The sequence below is a fragment of the Phyllostomus hastatus genome, unplaced genomic scaffold, assembly GCF_019186645.2.
Source record: "Phyllostomus hastatus isolate PE091 unplaced genomic scaffold, TTU_PhHast_1.1 phas_contig_90, whole genome shotgun sequence".
Classification (NCBI taxonomy): Eukaryota; Metazoa; Chordata; class Mammalia; order Chiroptera; family Phyllostomidae; genus Phyllostomus; species Phyllostomus hastatus.
Window position 1 is genome coordinate 10444315 of NW_025333984.1, and position 26293 is coordinate 10470607.

The 26293-nt window shown below is 37.0% G+C and overlaps 1 protein-coding gene across 3 annotated transcripts in view; it reads right to left on the reverse strand.

Annotated features, from left to right (window-relative positions):
* GRIA3 (glutamate ionotropic receptor AMPA type subunit 3) overlaps positions 1-26293 on the reverse strand; it is a 391825-nt gene that overhangs the window by 191203 nt on the left and 174329 nt on the right. For all 3 annotated transcript variants that reach the window (XR_006787340.1, XM_045852236.1, XM_045852237.1), the window contains exon 4: positions 13703-13890. Coding sequence is in view for 2 of the 3 variants with exons in the window: in XM_045852236.1 (XP_045708192.1) it covers positions 13703-13890 (188 nt within the window). In the remaining variant the exon portion in view is untranslated. The remainder of the gene's footprint in view (positions 1-13702; positions 13891-26293) is intronic.

Sequence of the window (26293 nt, forward strand, 5' to 3'; positions counted from 1 at the left end):
AAAATTATGAACAACTATATGCCATGAAACTGGACAACCTGGATGAAATAGATAAATTCCTAGAAATATACCATTTTCCAAAAGTGAACCAGAAAGGGTCAGATAATCTAAAGAGACAGTTTACAACTAATGAAACTGAAGTAGTAAACAAAAAAATGCTCAACAAACAAAGGTCCCAGACTGGATAGCTTCACAGGCAAAACTTACCAAACACTCAATGAATTAGTAACACCTATCTGATTCAAATTTCTCCAAAAATTTTGAGAGGAAGGGAAGGAAGATTTCCAAGCTCATTGTATGAGGCCAGCATTATCCTAATTCCAAAACCAGATAAAGACAATACAAAGAAAGAAAAGCATAGGCCAGGATCCCTGATGAACATAGATGCTGAAATCCTAAACAAAATATTAGCTAACTTGATTCAGCAATACATTAAAAAGGCCATGTAGCATGGTCAAGTGGGATTGATTTCTAGGATGTGAGTTTGGTACAATAGCCACAAATCAATAAATGTGAAATACCACATAAACAAAATGAAGGATACTAATCACATGATCATATCAATGGATGCAGAAAAATCATTGGCTAAAACCCAACACCCAAGCCTTGGATAGAGTGGTTCAGTGGATTGAGTGCTGGCCTGTGAACCAAAGGGTCATCAGTTTGATTCTCAGTCAGGGCACACACCTGGGTTGCGGGTCAGGTCCCCAGTAGGGGGCATGTAAGAGGCAACTACACATTGATGTTTCTCTCCTTCTCTTACTCCCTCCCTTCCCCTCTGTCTAAAAATAAACAAATAAAAAATCTTTAAAAAAATAAACCAAACAGGTTTAAAAAAAGAAGCACACATTTATGATAAAAATTCTCAGCAAATTGGATATACATGGATCATACCTCAACATAATAAAGGATATATGAAGAACCTACAGCCAAAATCATACTCAATGGGCAAAAACTAAAAGAGTTTCACTTAAGATCACGAAAAAGACAGGGATGTCCACTTTCACCACTCTTATTCAACATAGTAATGGAAGTCCTAGCCATAGCAGTCAGAAAAGAAGAAGAAATAAAAGGCATTCAAACTGGAAAGCCAAAATTAAAAGTTCTATTATTTGCAGAAAACTTGATATATATATATATAGAAAGAGAAAGAACCCCAAAGATTCCACCAAAAAACTACTAGAACTGACAAATGAATTCAGTAAAGTAGTAAAATACAAAATAAATATACAGAAATCAGTTGCAATTTTATACACCAATCATGAATTATTAGAAAGGGAAACTAAGAAAACAATCCCATTGACGATTGCATAAAAAATTAAAACAGCTAGGAATAAATTTAACCAAGGATTTAAAAGGCCTGTACTTGGAAAATTATAAGACACTGAAGAAAGAAATTGAAGAAGATGCAAATAAGTGGAAGCATATGCCATGTTCATGAATAGGAAGAATTAGGATCATTAAAATGTCCATGATACTTAAAGCAATCTATAGATTCAATGAAGTTTATATCAACATACTAATGGTGTATTTAACAGTACTAGAGAAGATATTGCAAAAATGTATATGGAACTACAAAAGACCCTGAATAGCCACAGCAATCTTAAGAAAGAAAAGCAAAGTTGGAAGAATCATGCTACCTGATATCAAAATGTACTACAAGGCCATAGTAATGTAAACAGCATGGTATTGGCATCAAAACAGAAATATAGATCAATGGAACAGAACAGAGAGCTCATAAATAAACCCACAGCTTTATAAGTCAATTAACATTTGACAAAAGAGGAAAAAGCACACAGTGTGGTAAATATAGCCTAGTCAATAAATGGAGTTGGGAAAATTGGACAGATACATGCAAAAAACTGAAATGAGACAATCTTCTTATACCATACACAAATATATACTAAAAAATGGATTAAAAACTCAAATGTTAGACATGAAACCATAAGAATTTTCAAAGAAAACTTTGGCTGTAAATTCTTGGACATTTTTCGTAGCAATATGTTTTCTGATATATTGCCATGAGCAAGGTAAACAAAAGAAAATATAAACAAATGAGGCTGCATTCAAACTAAAATTTTTTGCACAGCAAAAGAAACCATTGATAAAATGAAAAGACATCCTACTAAATGGGAGAACATATTTACCAATGATACATCTCATAAGAGGTTAAAATCCAAAATTTTAAATAATTTATAAAACTCAACACCAATAATACAAACAATCCAATTAAAAAATGGGCAAATGACCTAAAAGAACACTTTTCCAGAGGACATACAGATGGTCAATGGACATAAGAAAAGGTGCCCAATGTCATTAATCATCAGGGAAATGTAAATTAAAACCACAATGAGTTATCATCTCACACCTGTCATCAATAAATCAACAAACAGTTGGCAAGAATGTGGAGAAAAGGGAACCCTTGTGCACTGTTGGTGGGAATGCAGATTGGTGTAGCCACTGTGGAAAGCAGCGTGCAGTTATCTCAAAAAAGTAAAAATGGAACTGTCTTATGATTCAGCGAATCTACTTTTAGTAATATATACAAAGAAACTTGAAACACTATTTTGCAAGAATATATGCACCTTCATGTTCATTACAGCATTATTTACAGTAGCCAAGATTTGGAAGCAGTCCAAATGCCCATCAGTAGATGAGTGGATAAAAAAAGCTGTGGTACATTTACAAAATGGAATACTACTCATCTGTAAAAAGGAAGAAAAGTTTACCCTTTGAAACAGCATGGATGGACCTGGAGAGTATTACGCTAAGTGAAAAAAGCTAGTAAGAGAAATACAAATACCATATGATCTCATATTATATGTGTGATGCAATGAACAAAATAACCTAACAAAATAGAAACAGACTCAGAGAACAGACTGACAGCTGTTAGAGGGAAGGGGGGATTGTGGGGTTGGTGGAAAAGTGTGAAGGGATTAAGCAAAAAAAAAAAAAAAGCTCTTAGACACAACAATATGGTGATTACCAGAAGAAAAGAGGGGTGGGGAGAGGTAGAAGAGGGTAAAGTGTGGATAAATGGTGATGGAAGGAGACTTGATTTGTGGTGATGAATACACAATACAATATACAGATAAGGTAATACAGAATTGTGCACTTGAAACATATATAATTTTATTAACCAATGTTACCCCAATAAATTCAATGAAATTAAAAAATTGTTAAAAAGTCAAAAAATGAGGTATGTCTTTGTCTGTCCTATTTATCCATTTGTGAACTAAATAAAATCCATGCCATAAAATTATTTGGGGAGGCCCATTTTAAACCAAATTTGCCTTCTTCTCATTTCCTATGGCATAACTTTTCATTTTCTCCTTCAATGCTGCTTCCCTTTAGCCACCATACTCCACCCCTCATCCCCCTCCTGTGGCTTTGTGCTCTGATTTGGGGAGCCCAGTTTAGCTTATGTATCCCTCTCTTTTTATAGCTTGATGCTCAACTAGCTACTAAGTTTTCAAAAAACTCTCAAGGCCCCCCCAAAGTGTCTTTGTGTTTCAATGTTTGTGGTATGAAAAGCTCTCTAAAGCATGGAGCTCAATTAAGTGGCCCCTCTCACCTTGGTTTAAGGGTGATACTAGGTGTTAGGGAGGATCATGTGCCTTGGAGCACTGCTGCTCAAGTTTAGTGGTCTAGAAATGCTCAGCATCTAACCAAATCCTTATCTTATGGGCTTTCATACTTTCCCAGAACCAGTCCTATTTTATGCTTGGTTTTCTGGGGATTAATGGAGGGAAGGGGAACTGTACCTTCCACAGTTTACCAGTTAAATATACTGTATGCCTTGTCAAGGGAAGGAAAATATGGGCATTACCTAGGGCAGTTTTGGTAAAATAATGAAGACTGTAGTTCTTCACCTGAGACAAAATGCATGGAGATGGGAATGTTAGTTGTACTTACCTATCACTTTGAGAAAGCACTCCTCATTATTTATTCCTACTCTGTGGGTCCCCTAATTAGACTGTTTTGGCACCATGAGTAAATGAGCCTGTTCATCATAAATGAACTTTTTATAAAAGGCTTAAGGGGCATATTTTCTTTTCTTTTTTTTTCCTTAAAATATTTAATTTATTTATTTATTTAAATATATTTTATTGATTATGCTATTACAGTTGTCCCATTACCCCCTCTTCATTCCCCTCCACTCTGCACACCCTCTCCCATCCACATTCCCCGCTTTAGTTCATGTCCATGTGTCACAAGTGCTTTAGCTTCTACATTTCCCATACTGTTCTTGCCCTTCCCCTGTCTATTTTCTACCTACCATCTATGCTACTTATTCTCTGTACCTTTTCCCCCTCTCTCCTCCTCCCACTCCCCTGTTGCTAACCCTCCATGTGATCTCCATTTCTGTGATTCTGTTCCTGTTCTAGTTGTTTACCTTGTTTTTTTTTGTTTGTTTGTTTTAGGTGTGGTTGTTAATAATTGTGAGTTTGCTGTCCTTTTACTATACATGTTTTTTTATCTTCTTTTTCTTAGATAATTCCCTTTAACATTTCATAAAATAAGGGCTTGGTGATGATGAACTCCTTTAACTTGACCTTATCTGAGAAGCACTTTATCTGCCCTTCCATTTTAAATGAGAGCTTTGCTGGATAGAGCAATCTGGGATGTAGGTCCTTGTCTTTCATGACTTGGAATATTTCTTTCCAGCCCCTTCTTGCCTGTAAGGTCTCTTTGGAGAAATCAGCTGACAGTCTGATGGGAACTCCTTTGTAGGTTACTGTCCCCTTATCTCTTGCTGCTTCTAAGATTCTCTCCTTCATTTTTACCTTGGCTAATGTAATTATGATGTGCCTTGGTGTGTTTCTTCTTGGGTCCAACTTCTTTGGGACTCTCTGAGCTTCCTGGACTTCCTGGAAGCCTATTTCTTTTGCCAGAATGGGGAAGTTCTTCTTTATTAGTTGTTCAAATAAGTTTTCCACTTGTTGCCTTTCCTCTTCTCCTTCTGGTACTCCTATAATTCAGATGTTGGAATGTTTAAAGATGTCCTGGAGGTTCCTAAGCCTCTCCTCATTTTTTTTAAATTCTTATTTCCTCATTCTTTTCTGATTGCATGTTTTTTTCTTCCTTCTGGTTTACTCCATTGATGTGAGACCCACTTTCACTCCATCACTATTGGTTCCCTGTGCATTTTTCTTCATTTCACTTATTGTAGCCTTCATTTTTTATGTAATTTGTGACCAAAATCAACCAATTCTGTGAGCATCCTGATCACCAGTGCTTTGAACTGTGCATCTGATAGGTTGGCTATCTCTTGATCACTTAAAACTACTAACTGTGAGGCTTGCAATTATGTTTGAGCCATCTCCCCCCCCCCACCTTTGGTCTGGTTGCGCCTGTTATGTATGAGGGGTGGAGCCTTGGGTTTCACCAGGGCAGGGCACCCCAGTGGCTGGGTTGTGACGTTGTATGTGGGGGTGGGGTCCTAGAGGGAACAATGGCACTTGATCCGCTCTCTGTCAGACCTCAGTCTCTTCTGCCGCTTCCCCCAAGCAAAATGGGCTTCTCTGGTGCCAATTCCTGTGTGGGTAGGCTTGTGCACCCTGTGGGACTTTCCATCAACCTCTCCTGTGAATCTGGGAGTCTCTCCATGTGCCTCAACCCCCCACAGGTGTTTTCAATCAGTGCCCCAAGTCTCTATTTCCCAGTGCTGTGATCCTGGGTTGCACACAGTACCTTGCTTCACAATTGTTGCCTCGCTGGGTCTGCTGGTTGCCACTCCTTGGCCAGGGTCTGCTAGCTGCCACTTTCGCACTCAGGGTCTTCCCACTGTGGTCTTGCATGCCCCAGATGCCTTACTTGCTGGGTCCCAATGCTCTCTGCTCTCTGTGCACCTTGACCCATGCCCTGGTGCCCGACTCCACCCCTCCTACTGGTCTGGATGAACGGGTCTATTTTAACTTCTTGGTTGTCTGACTTCCATACAGTTCAATTTTCTGTCAGTTCTGGTTGTTATTCTGTTTCTAAATTGTTGTTGTCTCTATCTTGGTTGTGCAAGGAGGCACAGCGTGTCTACCTATGCCTCCATCTTGGCCAGAAGTCTTAAGGGGCATATTTTCAATTCCTTGTGTTAGTGGAGTATGGATGGTTCCTCATCAAGTGGGGGAGGTGTCTGTGAAATGCTTATTGTTTAACAATGCTTGTTGTAAACAAAGCTGTTCCAGGCCTCTTCAGGATGCTCATCTCTCTTTTTTTTTAAGATTTTATTTTTATTTATTTTTAGAGAGGGAAGGGAGGGAGAAAGAGTGAGAGAGAGAGAAACATCAATGTGTGGCTGCTGGGGGCCATGGCCTGCAACCCAGGCATGTGCCCTGACTGGGAATGGAACCTGCGACACTTTGGTTCACAGCCTATGCTCAATCCACTGAGCTATGCCAGCCAGGGATGATGCTCATCTCTTAAAACCTCTGCCTGACACTACTCTGATTGAAAACTTCAGTCACATGCATGGCAGATTAGTCACATTTGAAGTCAGTCTCCCTGGGTTTAAATTTTGTCTCCATGCATTATAGCTGTATGATCACTAAGTCTCAATTTCCACATCTGCAAAATGGAAATAATATTTCCATGTACCTTATAGGGCTAATATGAGGATTAACTCACATGAGATATATGAAAATATATATCCATGTATATTGATTAAAACAATATGTGGGTGGAGGGATTGAGCAAAAAGGAAAAAGGACTCAGACATGCACAACAGTGTGGTGATTATTGGGAGGTATAAGGGGGATAAATGGTAATGGAAAAATGTAATAAAAATAAAAAATAAAGAACATTTTGAGTCTAAAAACAATATCTGAACATTGTAAGCACTTAATACATACTTGTTAAAAATGTCCAGTTGTTGGGAGCATTTGAGAACTTGCTCCCTAGCATATGTTGTCAGTTTGACTCAAATAAACTTTTTTAAACAACAACAAACAACAAAAAGTCCAGTTGTTACATGTAGTTCAAGGTTTTAGTGCCTTTAATTATTTTAAGTGATGTTGAAAATCTAGCTAATTCTCAAATAGTCCTTGAGCTTATCAATCAATGTGTGTTATAATGTTACACTTGAGGAAAAACAGAAGTTATCTAACATAAAATTCATACTTGTGAAACATGAGCATAGCTCAAGTCTTAGACTCTGTTCTCATGATAAAAAGTTAGATTAAACTCATATGTTGGAAAGTCCATGAGGACACTGTTCATGAGCAATTAACTATGGTTACCAGTTATTGAGTGCCTACAGGGTGCTAAGCACCATGCCAAGTGCTCTTCACATATTATTTTATTTGACCCTCATGACATATGAGGATCACATGAATAGAAGGTGGTAGAATATTATTTTAAGATGAGAAAATTGAGCCTTCAAGAAATTGTCACTTTTAGCAATGTCATGTAAGAGGGAAGTGATGAAGCTAAGATTTGAAGTCATGTCTATTTGATCTCCAAGTTTGTGTTTTTTGAACTATACCACAAACAGAATATTTCTATAAGTAGAGATGCTAACACAAACTGTCTTATGGATGGGTAAGGCAGCTTTATATTCTACAAGGAAATTGAGAATAAGGGCTGGGACAAAAGGGGAGCAAAAATGGGAGAGGAACTAGACAGACCAGTGTGCTGAGTGGAGGATAAGGCAAGGAAGACATAAGTCTGTAAAATCTTTTACTTCACTTGACCTAGGTCTCACTTTTGGCACCAGTGTGCTCTAGTGGCCTCAGTTATTAGACATACAGGTTGGGGCAAAAGTAGATTTACAGATTTTGTATGAAAAAATAATACAATAATCGATAAATAATAATACAAGATTAAACTTTGTTTCATGTACTCACAGCTATAAAGCTACTTTTGCCCCACCTTGTATTTTGGCATGAACGCTGTCTTCTTTGTGTTACAGCCTACTACTTTGGAAGGGCCCCTTGTTTAAATTGGTATCTTTGCAATCCTGACTTAGTAACTTGGGTGTTTTATTTCTTTGTTTATTTTATCCTCACCTGAAGGCATCTCTTTTCATTGTTTGGAGGGGGGAGAGAGGGAGAGAGGGGGAAGAGAGAGAGAGAGAGAGAGAGAGAGAGAGAGAGAGAGAGAGAGAGAGAGAGATACATTGATCCATTGCCTTCTTATATGCACCCCTATGAAGAACAGAACACACAACCTATAGAAAGAGCTTAATTCTAAAATCTAAGAAGAAACAAGACAATTAAGTCAGTCCAAAAAGGCCTCCTCCAAAGAACATTTTGTTAAAACTATCAAAAATTAATGACAAAGAAAGAATTCTCAAGGCAGCCAGAGAAAATAAGAAAGTAACTTACAAAGAAAATACCATTGCAAAAAAAAATACCCACAACCTGGGTATGTGCCCTGACCAGAGCACCTGACTTCACCTGACCATTGAACCCAAGACTTTTCAGTCCATGGGACAATACTCTGACCAATTGAGCCACACTGGTCAGGGCCTGGTGCTTTATTTGTTAAAATTATTTTCTTTGAGGTGACAGAGTTCCTCAAATGAAAGAAACCATAGGGATTGAGCTGCTTCAGGATTCTATCCTTAAAAACTATTGTCACATCATCTGTGATCGATTATACCCTGGCATATTTCCAGGGAAATTACACATTTTATATTTTTCCTGGGTATCACATTGAAATGTATTGGTTTGGGCCCCACTCAGTTTGCATAAACTGTAATTCAAGCAGGGGTTATGCTGACATTTACCTTTGAATTATCTATGGAAGAAATAAAAACATGGTAAAGAATGAAGGGGGTTGTTTAAATCTCTTTAAGGAGTCAAACTTTTAGATATCCAGTGGATAGGCAAATTAGGAAATATTTATTCATTTAAATAAGTCTTTTATGAGGGTAGTTACTTTTCAACACAGGATTAAATTGGAATATTTGTATATCCTTGAAAACAATGTTAAAACTATTATCTGACTTTTCACTAATTCAGAATGGGTTCACCTTCATATAGCTTTAGCTGGTGAGATGTTATTTTCTTGTAGTTTCTCTTCTCCTTGTAATGAGTCGTTTCTAATGCTTACTATCTAGTCAAGCTTATTCACTCTGGTATTGTCTTTAGACATGCACATCAGTGGGTCAGTGCCTTCTTTATGGTGTCTTTGCACTTGAGGATGGTGTTCAAAGTGCCTTTTGGCTCTCTTTCACCAGGCTTAATAATACCAACTCATTTAGACTATCCTTGTAGACACTATTTTCCAGTGCTTTAATTCTTCTTCTTCTTCTCCTTTTTGCTGTTGCTTTCCTCTGTATCTTCTCCAATTGCTTTGCAATTGTTGAAGAGGTAACCTGATGAACAGGCCTAAACTAGGGTTTGGCATTGGCTAAATATTCAATAAATTACTTATAAATTAAGAAAAGTGGTTCAGTATAGGGGTAAGTACACTAGACTAGGAGTCAGAAGATTTCAATTCTGTTCTTGCTGTCATGAGGATTGAACAGAGAGCCACATTTGGACAAATCAACTAAGTGTCTCTAAGCATCAATTTATCTTCTGTAAATCTGTGATAAGCACATCTGCCTTGCCTACCTCCCATAGTGAGGCTTAAATGAGATAAATCTATTCAAAAACACTTTGTTTAGCATGAAAGCACTATACAAACACTATGTGTCAGGAACCTTTCTAAATGCTTTGCATGTATCAACTTATTAAAGTAAAGATATCATTTCCATTTTATAACCAGGAAATGGAGCCACAGAGAGTTAAGTAACTTGCCCCAGGTCACACAGCTAGAAAGTGACAGAATCCATGCTCTGAAACTGTAACTGTCCAACAAAGCCATTCATTTTATGGAGTCTGATCTTCAAAAGCAGTCCACAGATATATGCTACTGGGATAGAGGATCTATTCAGTCATGGGTAGATAACTCTGTGAAAGGCAACTTTTTCAAAAGTTAATGTTTAGATTAATCATCGAATTAAGACAGCTGTCTACCAATAAGGAGAACCTCATGAACACAATACAGTAATGGGAATGCTCTATCAGGTCAGGTCAATGGTTCTTTTATTATAGTACACATACATCTTCCAGTAGAAGGTGTTTTAAGTCTTAGCTCCAGGACCTACAGTTTCTTAATAATCTTTGTGAGCCCTGACAACCCTTCAAGCTTTCATTGGTTTCTAGCTCTGTCCTGTTGCATGTTAATTCTTGTAGTTGTAAATTTGGAATACTTTCTTTATAGATTAACGGTTGAGAAATATTAAAGACAAATTAGTACCTAATGGAGTCTTTTCTTTTGTGCTGTAGTGTTAAGAGATGAAAGAGATCAAAAAGAGCTTTCAAAAGAAATTTGGAAGAGTTTTGATTTACCCTATAAATGTTTGAACTTTCACAAGGAGAATCAGAACCTATACCATGAAATTGTGAGGTTATGTTTTGTAAAACTATGTTGAAGACCTGCTTATATTTGAAAAAATGGCCCTGGCTGGTGTGGATCAGTGGATTGAGTGCTGGCCTGCTAATCAGAGGGTTGCAGGTCCGATTCCTGATCAGGGCATATGTTTGGGTTGCAGGCCAGGTGCCCAGTAGGGGGTGTATGAAAGGCAACCACACATTGATGTTTCTCTCCCTCTTTCTTCCTCCCTTCCTCCTCTCTAAAAATAAATACATAATTAAAAAAATAAAAATAAATAAATAAAATCTTTTTAAAAAGAAAGAAAAATTGTATCATATGAGGTCTTTTCTTTTTTAATATATAATCATTATTATATTTCTGAGGTCTTTTTATTATCACCCATTGACTATAGTGTACAATATGAACTTTATGCCAAAATATGATCTATAGGGAATAGGGTTATAGTAGTGTAACAGGCTCTTCTACCTCAAATAGTGGCATTAAGCGTCATTTTGTGGGAGGCTATAGAAATTTTCTTCTGAGAAAATAACCACCCCCCAAAGCTGAATAAACCTTTGGAGAATGGGGGCATCTTTTGGGAGGACTGGATACTGATTCAGTTATAGATGTTATCATTCCAACACATGAACTGTATAGTGAATTGTGATAAGCTTGCCAAAATGGTTAGGAACCAATGAGAAAAATGGTATCTCTATATCTTAGTAAAAAAAGTTATTAAAAAATGTTTTCTCTAAAGAAATATGTTGAATTTGTCAAGGAACATGTATAAATGACCCATGGACAAGGCTAAAGTAGGTAAGGATTGAGGGTGGGAGATGGGGATGGGGTGGGGGAAAGTGATGGTGGGCAAATTGAGACAGCTGTACTCAAACAATAATAAAAAATGCAAAAAAGATAATTGGTTTAATGGGAAATCTATTTTGATACGCAAAATTAAACTTTGGTAAATTCATGATGTCATTAGAATAGGTTTGAACAGAGAACCACCATCTTAAATCTTAGAAAAAATGTGTTTTAATAATCATATCATGTGGCTGCAGGTACTATTTCACCCCTTGACAGAAGCACAGCAAAATCAGTGACAGTTATTGAAAAGTGTTTATTCAATACTCATCCATCTATCCATTCATCCACCCATCCCTCTATCCAACACTATGGGCCTGGTACTCTCCTGGACACTGGTGATACAAAGAGAACAAGACAAATATGGCCCTCTCCTCAAAATAGTTATGGCCTAGTAGAAATTCCTTAAATGGTAGAGAAAATCATAAGATGACAGGTTTGACAATTTATTGAAAGAGGTAAAAAATAAGTAAAATTAACTCTCTAGCTTTACCTGGATGTTACTAAAACTTTTCTTTGAACAATTGCTCCCTAAAACATTGTATAGACAGTATTTGGAGGGATATTGTGAATATGCATATACAAGAAAGGAAGACAGAAAGTGAGACATGAAAGAAAGAACAGGGTTTTTGAAAAACATTGCTTTAGTTGTCCTGAAAATCATAATAATGATTGTTTTCCATAGCATTTTATGCCTTTTGAAACAATTATACCAACCATGTGGGATAGAGCAAATTTTATTTCCTCAGTTATGTAGATGAGACAGCTGAGACATAGATATTTATGTGCCCAAGATCCCACAGCTATATAGAATTAAGAGATCTGCTCACTGTTTTTTCTATTACATCACGCTGAAAAATCTCAGACTCCAGTATAAGGTCCTATAAAACCCAAAAGATTTAACAAAATGTAAGATATTCAGGAAGCCAAAGTCACTAGACAAAAGAAAGAAAACAAAGTATGGCAACAAGAATGTTCCTCTACTTTAGGCTATTAAGTAGGTCACCCACTAAAAGGCTATTTTGGTATAAAATTTTAGAGGGCATGTAGTACATATACCAATATCACTGACCTGATTTTTCACTTTCAAGATGTAAGAAAATCAAAGGCAGTTTTTGGAAGGGAGGGGTGGGTCATTTTGATAGCTCAAGAGAATGTTAGTTGGGAAATTTGATTTAGTCAGGCTAGTGCTCTAGATTTCCTGTGAGGTGTGATTCACTAGAGGTGACGCTGTTTTTAAGAAGAGGGCAGCTTTGTATCTCTACAGTGCATAGTCAGCAGTTTTTAAAATTTTCTCCCTCCCTCTCTCTTTCCCTTCCTCTCTTCTCCTTTCCTCTCCTTCCCTCCCTTCCCTTCCCTTCCTTTTCCTTACCTATTTTTTGGTATTCTCTTTTTATGGACACATATCTGACAAATTGTTAATATTTAATTTGCTATAAAACAGCTCTCCCAGGCAATGGCTGCTCACTATAATTTCAATCTAAAACTGTTTTGCCTCCCAGGTACACCGGGATCAAATTAGAGTGGAAATGTTTCTGTTATAGTTTTGTTTATGGCAGCATAGGCACTTTGTTATTAATGGCAATGAAACTACTAAGGAAAATAATAAACTTTCACCATATTTCAATTTGACTCTTTACTCCAGAAAATCCAAACAGAGTGTCCATGTGGCTTAGGGTGAAACACTTCTAATATTTTTTAATCTTAAATTTAAATATCCAAGCTTAATAATGAATACATTTTGCCCATTGAATAATATTTCCCCTTAGTCTAAATCTTCTAAATCTATTTCATTTTCTTCGGATTTTAAAAACCATAAACTTATTTCATATGTCATCTTTAAAAAATGGTCAGTTACATTCTCTCTCTCTCTCCCCTCATCCCAGAAGAATGTTCTACAAAAATATCCAAAATTTTGAAACTTTGTGAACACTGCCCTGACTCTCTGCAATAATGCCCCTGAGATAAAAACCCTACTTTTCTGCCCTGCCTGATTCCTTGTCTGTTCCTTGCTGGAATGATGGTATGGGAAAGGAAGGGGACTACTTTGAAGTGTCAGCTATCTATGAAACAGATGTGGGAGAGCATACTTATCTGATATGTAGCATTAAATTGCAGAGACTTTCAGATTAATCATGGTAATGCGATTTTCAACATCTTAGATTTTATTTTCTTCCTCCCTCTTCCCCACTTCCCCTCCCTCCCTTCCTCCCTCCCTCCCTTCCTTCCTCCCTTCCTCCCTCCCTCCCTCCCTCCCTCCCTTCCTTCCTTCCTTCCTTCCTTCCTTCCTTCCTTCCTTCCTTCCTTCCTTCCTTCCTTCCTTGCAGCCCCTGGGGAGGAAAAAAGGATTAGAGAGACTATCAAAAACTGCTGGCATGTTTAGTCTGATTGACTACTGAATTTATTAGCAGAAATGTGAGCTGTCTCAGGCTGATTATTCAACATGTTGGCTGGGGGGTGGAATAAATCTCTAACATACCTGTTCCAAAATTGTGTTAATCCTTTCAACTTCACAGTCAATCAAGTATCGCTTTTCCTGCCTCCTGTCCATTTCTTCAATGATGCGCCTGAATTCTTGGACGTCCTTTATGTTTCCCACAGACCTTGCTGTTACTTGCCAGTTGTTTTGCACTGCTGCTTCCATAATTGCTTGGAGGATGGAAAATCCTGAAAGAATGAAAGACAGCTACAATGATGTTTTTTTCTCTTTTAAAAATCTTTCTGTAGGTATTAAAAGTTCCACTGAGTATTTATTCAGTCTATTGGGTCTCTGTGAACCTTATCTCTTGTGGACAGTAGGCTTACTCATAACCTCAGCCTTAACCCTCCAGACAGCACCTCTATTTTGCGTTAAATGAAAGAAGATTCTACACCTTGTGGGCACCAGGCTAGGTATTTATCAAGCCTGTATTTTATCAACCACAGCTCAATTATAGTACCTAATTGTTTTTACTGACATGCATTATCAAAATATCTATGGAATAAGTACCTAGAGCTCCTTTCTTATTTGTGGTCACAATATTTCCTACTGTAGTTGAAAGTCATTTCTTTAAGCTTCCATATAAACATTCTTCAGAATTAGAGATAGCTTTAGTACAGATAGGATCTTATAATATGGCTGATCCTTACATAGATATGATTATCCAACAAGGTAAAGTATACCTTTCAAGTAAAATAACTTTAAAAACCTGACAAAAGTCTGTGACAAAAATATACTGATTCTTTGATCACAACATTATGAAAAAGATCAATCATGTTAAATCTTTCTGAGTTTGTTCATCCTATTTCTCATTAAAATTTTCCAGGGAATCTTGGTTTCTTTTTAGTTAATTTATATCAGGTAACTATTCACTAACACCTTGGATCTATGCTGAATGGGAAAGAGAAAAAATTATGATGCTTGAGTTCTTGGGAACCTTCTTGGTAAGCTTGAGTTCAGGGTTTGAGAAGTTGTGAAGAACAGTATATCTTAAAGTATGAACCACAGCATAGTACAGGGGTTTCTATGTACTGGTCTTTTGGAGTATTTGTGTCTCTATATTATATGATGCCTCTACTTTTTTGCCTCTGGTATTAATCCATAATCTGAGCATAATTTCATCAAGTGTTCTACCATTTTATTGGGATATGGTCAAAAGCAGCTACCTTTTTCTAATAAATTTAAATGGTTTTCCATTTATATTTAGGTAATGACTAACCAGAGTAGGTGGTGGGGATGAATTGTAAAGTCAAAATAACCTGTGGCATGGCAATTTGGCCATCAGAGGAGTAGAGATGGAGGAAGTTTGTGTTATCCTTTGAACACATTCCAGGTTTGGTGTCGTCTTGGCCTCACCCTGTAGTGTAAGCAGGCTACGGTTGAGAATCTTCATTGCATCATAGAAAATGGTATTGACATTTGGAGAGCACGCTTCAGGGAGATGGCAGTGGTGACTCAGTCAATCATTATGACTCCTTTGTGAGCTTGGCTTATGCAGGAAGATCACAAATGAGACCCAAGCTCTTAGCAATTTCCAAATGAGCAATTTCAGCACAGGAGCTCAAAATTACAGATCAGGGTAAATTACCATTGCTTTAAATGTTAATTCTTCTCTTTTTAAACCAACCATGCACATTTATTTATCATATTTACATATTTGTGTGGGTTTTTGATGTGCTCCCTGCTTCAGTAGGAGTTGAGGGCACATAGTGGGCCAAGGCATGGGATTAAGAAATAAGCATAGGAAGAAACAGATTAAAGTATTTGAAAATCTTTCTAAGCAGTGTACAATAAGGCCTTATTATTTTTAATCCCACTAATTAACAACTTATGAAAACTCATCAAGGACTAAGTTGAATTCTACTTCTGTATTATTTATGAAGAAAGTGTTGGCTGAACAATAATGGCAATGAAATTACATGGGGTATCTTTGAAATATTTATATTAAGTTCTTCAAAGGACTCTTTTGAAAAAGGCAAGGTTGTTTTGGTCTGTTGATTCAAAACATATATTCTTGTGATCTGCACTCATTTTTCCTGTTTCATCATTTTGGGGCCAAAGGGACAAGTTTAATCCTATTTCCATGTGATAGTCCTTCACATTTAAAAAAAAATCTGTTAGCACATTCTTCCTTTTCTTCAGGCTGAAAATGTCCCAATTCTTCAACAATTACTTTTATGACATGACAATAGGTTCCCTTACTGTTCTGTCTTTTGCTTATAGATATTTGTCAAAATTTTATTGATCCTAATAATTCAGATGTGATCTGACCAGTGTGGATGACAATGAGATATTGCTTGTTTTGATATGGAGTGTTATTTTAGCACCCTAGGGTTGCTAATATTTTTCAATAGCTATGTTATATTGTTAATTAATATCAAACTTGGATTCAACTAAAGCATGTCAGTTTTCACTGTAAAACCTTTGCTTTGTAACAACTCACCATCCATGTATCAAGATTCTTCCATTTCACCCTACTTTTATCTCCTTTTCTTTAATCAGTTACCACATTCCAATCCCCACTTCTCTCCTGCCTGCACATTGGCTCAAATCTGGAAGATGGCCTTTCCCATGTATTCAGGTCTCTTCTTGTTACCTATTCAAGGCAATTGTACCTGTATATTCCTTTCTCTGGCACCTCCTGCTATCCACAGACCTTTGTAGATGATTCTCTTCCCACATGAAGCTTCCCATGCTGACTTCTCATTTATTTCTCCAGAAATGAGATTCAAATTTGAGATAAAAGAATATAAGCAATGGAGAAACTGATTTAAAGAACTGTATAACAGAAATTTAAAAGTTTGGAATAAAACTGGATAAATTATACTATATACACAAAATGAAGTACTATGCTGCTGTTAAAAAGATAGCTCAATCTCTATATAATAAAAATAAAAATGTCTGCAATATATTATTACATAGAAAAAAACCAAAATAACATTTATAGCATACTTGCATTTTATTAAAAAATACATGTTTGTGTAGGTATAGAAAAATTAGAAGGCATTGGCTGGGGTTTAAGGTGTAGGATTACCAAGAACTTCTATTTCCACTGTCAGTTTTTAATGTGATGTTTGGCTATTGTATAAGAAGCAGGATTATTTTCTGTAAGTACAAAAACAATAAAGGTTAAAAAATACAACTAATGCTATTTTCTCAAAGTGTAAGCTTCCAGAAGACATGGGTGGCAGATAGATGCAGCTCTATGTGTTGCCCGCTGCCACAAATGAGAAGCCTCTTAATAAACACTGATTTTATAGATCTTTTTATGCTTTTTCCTTATACCATCTGAATGTATTACCTATTCAAAATCACATTGCTTTCTTAATGATCTTGGGTCTGGGGCCTCCTGGGCCATGAGAGTTGCTCAAATTTCTGAGCAAGCCACAACTGTGGTTTAACACTGCAATACCTTCTACTATGCAGGGTTTCTCTGTGTCTGCTTGAGCATGTGGCTGTGTACCTGAGAAGCCTGGAGGAAGTGGTCACCTCAATTCAGTATATATTAGTGAAAAAATAAAAAAAAACCCTTTTATTTGTTTTTGTACCCAATTTATTATACTTTGTTCCCTGTTGAAGCTGACCAAAGAGAGTAAATAAGAGTTTTAGGGAGAAAAAAGGAAAGAAAAGTTTGTCTTTGGAAGCAGAAGAAAGTAGGCATTGGTGTTTATAGGAAGTGCAGTGCATAACACCTCCTATATTTTTGGCTTTGGAAAAATAAGCTTGTTGTTTTAGCAGCTTCAGAATTTTCCTCTACTCTGAGTGAACTTTAACAAACTCAGCTTTGTAGTACTGAAAGTTACTTTTATTTGACCAACAAATTTTCTCATCCTGATTCCAGACCACTGTTACTGTTCACCTTTTACTTCCTTGTTTTAAAGAATGGGAGTTACTACATAGGTAACTGAGTGAATACTAGATTGTCATCTGCATTCAACAAAGATAACATAAGAGCATGACAGTAGAGGAGTGGCAAGGTGAATATGGATGAAGAACTGGGCTGCAGCTATGACAAATTAAATCATACTGGACTAGTTGTTAGGCTACTCTTGTTAAACAAGCAGGCCATCTGGGTAAAGGCTAGTGTAAGGATTCTATGCTGTACAACCCGAGCCCCTGTTCAGCACCAAAAGACATTCCTCCAGCTTCTGGGAAAGTTGTTAGCTGAAGAAAGCTGCCTAGCTTAAGGTTATACTTCCTTCTGAGGGAAGCCTGTATCCAATGTCTGGTTATATGGAGAGTAAAAGCACAACCTCTTGACTCCAAATGGGATAGCTCTAACCCAGCTTCAGAGGCCCCCGAAGGGTAGGTTGTGGCCTTGTTATAACTGCATCACAGCCATCTTTTCTTTATTCCTAAACCTGCTTTCTTCTTTTTCTCCAACAAGTATCAATAATGGGAGTACTACCCCCCAATAAACTTTGCATGCAAATCTCCATCTCAGAATCTTCTCTCAGGGGATTCAATCTGTGACTATTAGGTTGACATCATGACAGGTATGGCAACAGATACAAAAAGATCTCACATCTACAACTCTCAAAACCAGTTTCACAGGGAAAAAGAAGGCCAGGATTTTGTTCAATGTACAAATAAAATAAAAACTGCTTCATGTTGAGAAAATTTGGTATTTGATCTAAAAACACAGAAGACTAAGGAATGGATTATTGACACATGGAAGTTAGTAATGAAGACACCCTAGGAAATACAATTGAGGATAATTTTCTTCATTCTGCTTTGTATTTCCATAAGGCCGATGAGACAAATACTGAATTGTCACCTGGGAAAGACAAACTTGCCTCTCTAGAACATTTCCAGAGGGTCAGCAGTCCCTTTTGAGGCTTTATGGAAAATCCTCTGAGAATCCCAGGCAGGCACAGAATGCTATACATGTCAACACTCACAAGAAGCCCATTTGTCAATATGAGAGATTCCCATCTTTTGGGGACTGCTAGAACCCAAGTCAGAAGTACAGATAGTGTGGCTCTAAGAGATCTGATATAGGATCATGAGTAACAATAGGTGGTGCTAACCCTGCTGGAAGATGCAGTTTGAAAAAGAGAGGCTCAAACTCGCCCATGAAAATTCTTGTGGTCTATACTTTCCAGTCATAGAATCACACAGCATTACAGGCTAGAAGGACTCTTAACAAATGATTCAGAATAATATGATACAATTTTTAAAGCCCTGGAACTGTTTTTTCAATTGAAATTTTTATGGAAGACTGATCTATGAGATAGATAAAAGTGCAATTTGCTCTGGTTTGAGGGTAGGTGGGAAGTGACTTGCCCAAGGTCATACAGTTAGTTTAGAATTAGATGTAAGACTAAGGAAGCAGGGCTGGGACTAAGGTGAGGCAAGAGAAGCACTAGGGTACAAAATTTTTTTATCTTTTTTTCCAACTGTATTGAGATATAATTGACACAAAAAATTTGAATATATTTAAGGTGTACATCTTGATGTTTTGATGTATGGATACATTGTGAAATGATCAACACAATGAAGTTAATGAATATATCCATCACCTCACATACTTACCATTTTATTTGTTTTTGTGGTGAAAACACTTAATATTTACCCTCTTGGCAAATTTCAAGTATACAATACATTATTGTACAAATTTCAAGTATACAATATATTATTGTACAGTGGTCATCATGCTGCATTAGATCTGCAGAATGCCTTCACCTTGCATGACTGAAACTTTGTACCCTTTAACCAATATCTCCCCACTTCCACCACCCTCTCAAGAAGGTACTTTATGAGTGTTGTGCAATTATATAGCCTCACTTGCCTCACCCAAGTCCCCACCTTGGAAGCAAGTCTCTCTACTTCCAGTTTAGTGCTCTTTCAAGAACTTTGTGCTGTCCAGCTTACTTTACAAGTTTCATTTCAAGCTGTCCCTTGGCAGTGTTATAAAGTGGGCAGAGCTTGTCTTTTTGTGTGTCTTTTCATCTTCTTGACACTACATAGGATCGTGATGTTTCCTATCTACTCAGTACCCCAACTATACCCACCACCATCACTTTCTTCTTTTTCTTTCCTCCTTCCCCACATCAACACTTCCCTGTCCTACATTCCATTCTCTCTCAGTGTGTCATCTTCCAAGTGCCAGCATAATGGCTAATGGCTTAATGTATTACTCTTTCAGCTAACATAGTTGCATTTTATCAGTGATCTTAATACAAGTGAGTTTGGAAGGAAAGGAAAAGAGGATGTTGAGAATTGTTTTAGGGTCTTTCCATCTCATGGGCTCATTCAGATGATGAATGTGGAAGTTGATGATGTGCTTTATAATCCATAGGTTATGACATTTAACAAATGAACAGCTGGTAGCTTGTGGGTATCTCAGGGGCCAGTGTAAAACAGGTCCTCACAGGGAAATTAGTGTCCACCCTGTTTATGTTACTTGACTGAACTCAGATAAAAAAGCATTACTCTATTTTTCTGCATTTTCACTTACCTTTGTAGTTCTCAACTCTGATTGTACATTGTAATCACCTTGGGGAACTTTAAAAAATTAATGTTTAAGCCTCACCCCCGAAGAATTAGACCAGAATCACTGGAAGTGATTTCTTGGCTTTGTTTTATCTTCAACTCCTTGGGTGATTATCATATATAATCAGGGTTGAGAACCCCCGACCTATTCTAATGGCTACCCAATACAAATAAGGCATATAGAAGCAGGTTGGTTTTCTTGGGTGTCCTTCATGGTTGGCACAAAGATTCTGGGTGAGAAAAGTGTGATTCAAGGAAGGTTATAAACCATCTGGAAATAAGCAAACAAAAGCACAGAGGCAAGAGGGGAAGGTACAGGCCACAGTTACAAATTGATTCTTTTGGGGTAGATGAGGAATCTGGGAACATTGATTTTGTGGGAAGCAGACCCTAATGTACTCAAAGCACTTTACAAATGGCTCTCTTCCTTTGAGATAGCACCTGTGTTTTTCTTTTTAAGTATAAATTAATATGTGGTCATTTGTTAGATATTTGAGAAGACACAAAAAGTATAAAAAAATAAAAGCATAGGTAACTCTATTTTTCTGGATAATGACTGTTAACATTCAATGTATTTCTTTCCATTCTATTTTATATAAATATACTACATACATTTTATTCCAATAAAATGGATTGTACTATTTGTGTCCTGTCTTTAAAAATCTAGCATTATATCTTGAATATTTTCTTAGGTTATTAAAATTTTTCAAGCATGATATTAATGCATATATAATATTACATGGCTGTAATTTATACAACCATTCCTAAATGAACATATTGTTTCTGATTTCTTCCTATGGTGAATGATGCTGTGATAGCAACACTCATACAGTATCTCTAATTATTTCTGTAGGATAAATGTCTGGATATATAAATATCACCCAAACATTTATAGACATTTTAAAGGCTTTTGATATATATTGCCAAATTGTCCTCTGGAAAGGTTGTACAACTTTATGTTCCCATCAGCAGAATAAAAGAGTACTTGTCCCTCTACCCAATTGTTAGCATTAAATAATATATTTGCCCATTTGACAAGAGAAGAGAAAAAAATATTTTTATTAGCCTTTTTTGATTATTAGAAAAGTTAGTGACTTTTTTCATTTTTGTGTCCATGTTCACTCCTTATTTTGTGAATTCCATTTGTTTCCTTTGTCCACACTTTTATCATGATAGAGACTTTATATATCAATGATATTGTGTCTGTAATATCTGTCACATATTTTAATTCAGTTTAATTGATATTTAAGTGTTTGTGACACATTTTGATGAACAGAAGTTAAACACTTTATGAAATTAATATTCTTGTTCATCAAAAAATCATGAGAATTAGAAGGCAAATGAAAATTTCTCTTCCGCACTTATTCTAGTGCTTACCTGGGCTTTAAACCTAAACCTTACGTGAACCACTCTCTCCATTTCTCACTTCTTTGGTCTCTATGGGATTTCAGATAAATTTCTCTTGTATATCGTGACAAAGTAAGTGAGCAGGGGAAGCTGCATATGAAATGTGAAGGTGGTTTCTGATAGAAATGAAGAGCAGAAAAATAGAGGCAGAGGAAAAAGAGAGATGATAAGCCCCATTCAGCTATTTAATGTTATATTTTGTAATATCTAAGAAACCTGATATTCAAAAATCTGAACTCAAATCCAGTACTTTAGGATATGGGTATTTATGTTACAAAGTATATACTTTTCTTTAAAGAAGAATTTAATGGAAAAATTCCCATAACATATTTGAATCCACATTTTGTTGGCTTATTGTTTGTTTTATTTTAACTTGATTTAAACATATTTGGTTTCCACCAAAATTAATATAGTGATCATCTACATTTGAGTTGCTAATTAAGAAACGTTCTGTGTATGAGGAGTTTGAGATGGGAAGGTCAAAAATTCTTGTGTGCTTGCATATGGATGTCTGTCTGTGGATTTTATGGAACAGGATAAAAACAAATATTCACTCACAGCCCAATTTACCCTGAGCATATCTAATATTTCCCAAAGGCCTTTATTACTCATACTTGTTTTTACTAAGTCTCCCTTTAATTAGGAGCAGACCCTCTGCAAATCTTCTCTTCTCTATACCACCATTATTAAGATGAGACCTTAGTTAATTTGTGAAGTCAGTGAACAGAAGGCCATACCTCTGGTGTCCTGGTTCTGTGTCCTTTCTGCTCCTCCACTACAAATTCTTCCTCACTCTAAATCAAACCTTGTACTTATACTAAACTGTTTATGATGGTATATTGTGTTTCAACTGTGACTCCCTCCATCCCTTAAAGGGACAAACTCTAATAGAGAAATGGGAGACAACAGTAAGTGGAAGAGTATTGTTTGGCAACTTGAAGTATTCCTGTTACCCAAATATCCCACTTGAGGAGGCAACTACTGACTACTCATCAAGTTTAAAATTGGCTCTGAAGCTGGCCTTCCCATTTTTCTTTCATCCTGTTCTTTATTATGAACTTTATCTCCCTGCTAGTGAATCACATAGCTCCATTCTCCTCACCATAAGTTGAGGAAGTATGCCCAAATAGATATGTCAGTTTTGTTGAGTGAAAGTAAACTTGCATTATCAGCTGAAAGGAAATTTAGAAGACCATCTGGAGTAGATTTGCTTAATGTCTGGGAAAAGCAGAATAGGCAAGCTTTCTGATCCTCAACTATATAAAGTTTGATATAAAAAATGAAAACAAGTGAAAGCAACTGGAGTTTAGATTAAGGGGGATACTACAGTGCATGTGCATAAATCCTTTGTGTCTCTGTTTGTTATCTACATAATTATTCTGGTATGGACTACATAAAATCAAACTTCAGGGTGTTCCAGTCATCTCAAAGTTGCTCTGTGGACTGATGCCCACTTAACAGATGTCATGTGATGATTGATCAAGCCTATTAATTGGGTTTCTTGTATAACTTCCTCACTTAGCTTTTAATCTTCTTAAAATCAGTAATTCCCAACACTGATCACAGGACTGAGTCTCCTAGCCAAGCAAGTGGTGAGTGGCTTGGGTGTTAGCAGGCACTTTACAGGCACCTGTGGGGGGGGGAGGGGAAGAGAGCTGACTATAGATTTCAACCAAAGAAAGAACATACTGGCCAATTCTGGTTGTGGGGGCTGGGGGAAGGCTTTATGCATGATTTTAAAAAGACACCACTTAAAATTTAGAGGAAGAGGGGATACATATCAGCCATAGTATGTCTTCTTCTCTGGTTCAACTTATTTCAAATAAAATCCAATGGGCACAGTTAAGAAGATGACCTTTCACCCTGCTACCCCTCCTTCAGAAGGGGATGAACTTTGATTCAGTTCCCAGAAGTGGGTATATTTTGCATTGAACATCCACATCCTGGGCTTTGCTTTGTACACCGCAGTTTACATTGTATCTTGTGCCTATGGAGTAGTAAAATGAATTGGCCAAGGTAGAACTTGAGCTCAGAAAATATTTGCTTGTGTTCCATTAAGCTAAAGGCTTTTCTTTAGAAAAGTGACTTCTCTGAAAACATTCTTTAGCATTCTCCATTTTGAGAAAGCAAGGTCAAGTCAAACTTCTTAACATTTCTGAGCTTTGGGGGTGAAGTATGTGTAATGGCTACCAACAGAAAGAAAAGTGGGTGGCAAGAGGGGGTGAGTTTATGTCAAAGATGAAAGAGGTCTTGATCTGATTGCAAAGGACTGTGACTTTCTCTGCTTGCCAGAATGCTGACACTTTTTGATTCTGATACTGTTTGAAAGCTGTCAAAGGTAATATTAAGTGTAAGCTTTTGCCTAGAAGATACAGGGTGGTCAAAGATATAGTCCTGAGAGAAACAGAACACACTTTTCCCTTGAGGAAACAAAGTTCTCTTCACTTAATTCTGTGGTCTAAAAACTGCTTGGGAAACAAAGTAGAATGTGCAGAACTTACAAGGTAAATAAGAATTTTCACGTGCCCCCATACTAAAAAAAAAAGAAACACAAACATGAAAACACCATCAAGATCAACACACTTTGATTAGTTGTTTTCTTTCAATTGAGTTTTTCCAATAAGGACATAAGAATGGATTCAGGAGTATGAAGAGGGTTACAGGCTAATGTTTTACCTTGTTCAGGCTTTGAGCTCCAGGAAGAGTGGCTAAACCTTACCTGAGTTGCAAGGAAATTAGATTGTTCAAGGTGACCAGAGTTCTAGTGTGTATCATGGAATTCTCAAATATGAGAGCCAAAATTTAATGATGATTTCAATCTCTTCATTATACAAATGAGAAACTGAAGTCCAGAGAGAGAAAATGGTTTGCCCAGTGGTAGGTCCCAACCTGATCATGACCACAACGCTTTTCTTGTATTAACTTTTGATATGAATGAAAAATGACATTTCTATTGTGATTTATGCATAAAGATCCATTTTGGCATTGAGTAAAACTTAAAATCCAACAGGAAATCTTTTTTTGGCATTTTTTATTGATGTTTGAATACAGTTGTCTCCATTTTCCCACTGCTGCTCTCCCCTGCCCTACCCATGCCCACTTCCTGCCCTCAGTTCCCCCCCCCCCCCCCCGCCGCTCCATCCAGGGTCTCTCATACATGTTCATTTATGTCCCTTTCCTTTCTTTCCCACATTACCAACAGGAAATCTTGATGAATACCCCTTGTAGCTTTGCCTTCAAGACTTCTGTGATTTCTTTGAATACTTTTGCATGGAGGAACCAGCTATTCCACAAACAATTTTGTGTATTAGAGCATATCTTCTTTTCCTCAAATCTAGCTACAACTCCTGTTTGGTATTGGGGTAAAGTACACAAACTTTGAAGCCCATGTCTTGGCTCATTCTGCCTAATCACACAGTCCTTGTCCGGGGCACAGCCTGCACTAGCATCTCTAATCTCTAGTGATTTACCTTGGCTGCTCTCCACAGGTGGAAAAGCCTCACCCCATCCCCAAAACCTCTCATTTCTTAAGGCTCAGTTCCAAACAAATGTCACCAGACAGATTGCACCAGTTGAGATGGTGGGAAATGAAGTTTCCAAGCTCTCACACATATTCTCAGCCTGAGAATTTTAGCCTACAGAAGGTGACCACTATCTCTTAGGAGTTATGGTTGTATGCCCTCTTTGAACCATTGTTGAAATAAGATTCTTCTTTTGTATTGTCCTGTATAAATTTTTCATCCCTTGGATTTTAAATTGAACTGCTTTTCCTTTCACTGTCAAGTTTGGGATAGGAGTATAAACTGATACTTATTGAATGCTTCTTTGGGCTGCACATTATGCTAAGCACTCAGATACATTATCACATTTAATTCTCCCAACAGTCCTAACCATATGTAGTTATTCCCAATTAACAAATGAGGAAATAAAGCCCCACAGAGGGACATGTTTATGAATAAAGGCACATAAGTAGTATATTTTGAAGCTGGGATCTACACCCAGGTCTGGCTTTTAAGCTCATACTTTTCTTTGTCCTCATCACTGGCTAAAATTACTCTGGTATGTGCAGTTGCCCAGGAAAGATGGCATTGTATATTTTTCTATGTGTCTCTCAATGACAGGGAAGGATCTAGAACACAGTGTTGTCTCACTACCTGATAACACCCCAGATTTTTCAGGCCCACTAGGATGCATTTTGTGCAATCAACTATAAGTGAATGCTTGATAGAAACATAGTCAGGGTTTTCTGGATAATAGCATATCTCTCATCAATCAATTAATCACTATCTCTGGAGTTGAGCTGGAATTACAAGACTGGGCAAGTTTTATCATTGTTTGTGTCCTTATGTATTTCTCACATTGTCTCAGATGCTTCCTGACTCCAAAGCAGCTGTTTTTTTTCTTCTGACTTCTCTAATTCTGTCAAATTTCCTAGTTATGAAATCTGAACTTTGTCTTTGACTCTTCCATTGCTTTAAGCAAACATGAAGTAAAATTAATCCACCATTTCTGTGTATTTCTCTTTCTTTGCATTTCCATTACTATCAGCTATTTTAAATTTATTATTGGTATTTGCTTGGGCTACTGCATCAGTCTTTTCCCTTCCATCCCAGCTTCTCACAAACATCATGTTTAGCTTTGTCACTCTTTTGATTATGTAATAGTCATGTTCATTCTTCAAAAGTTTTT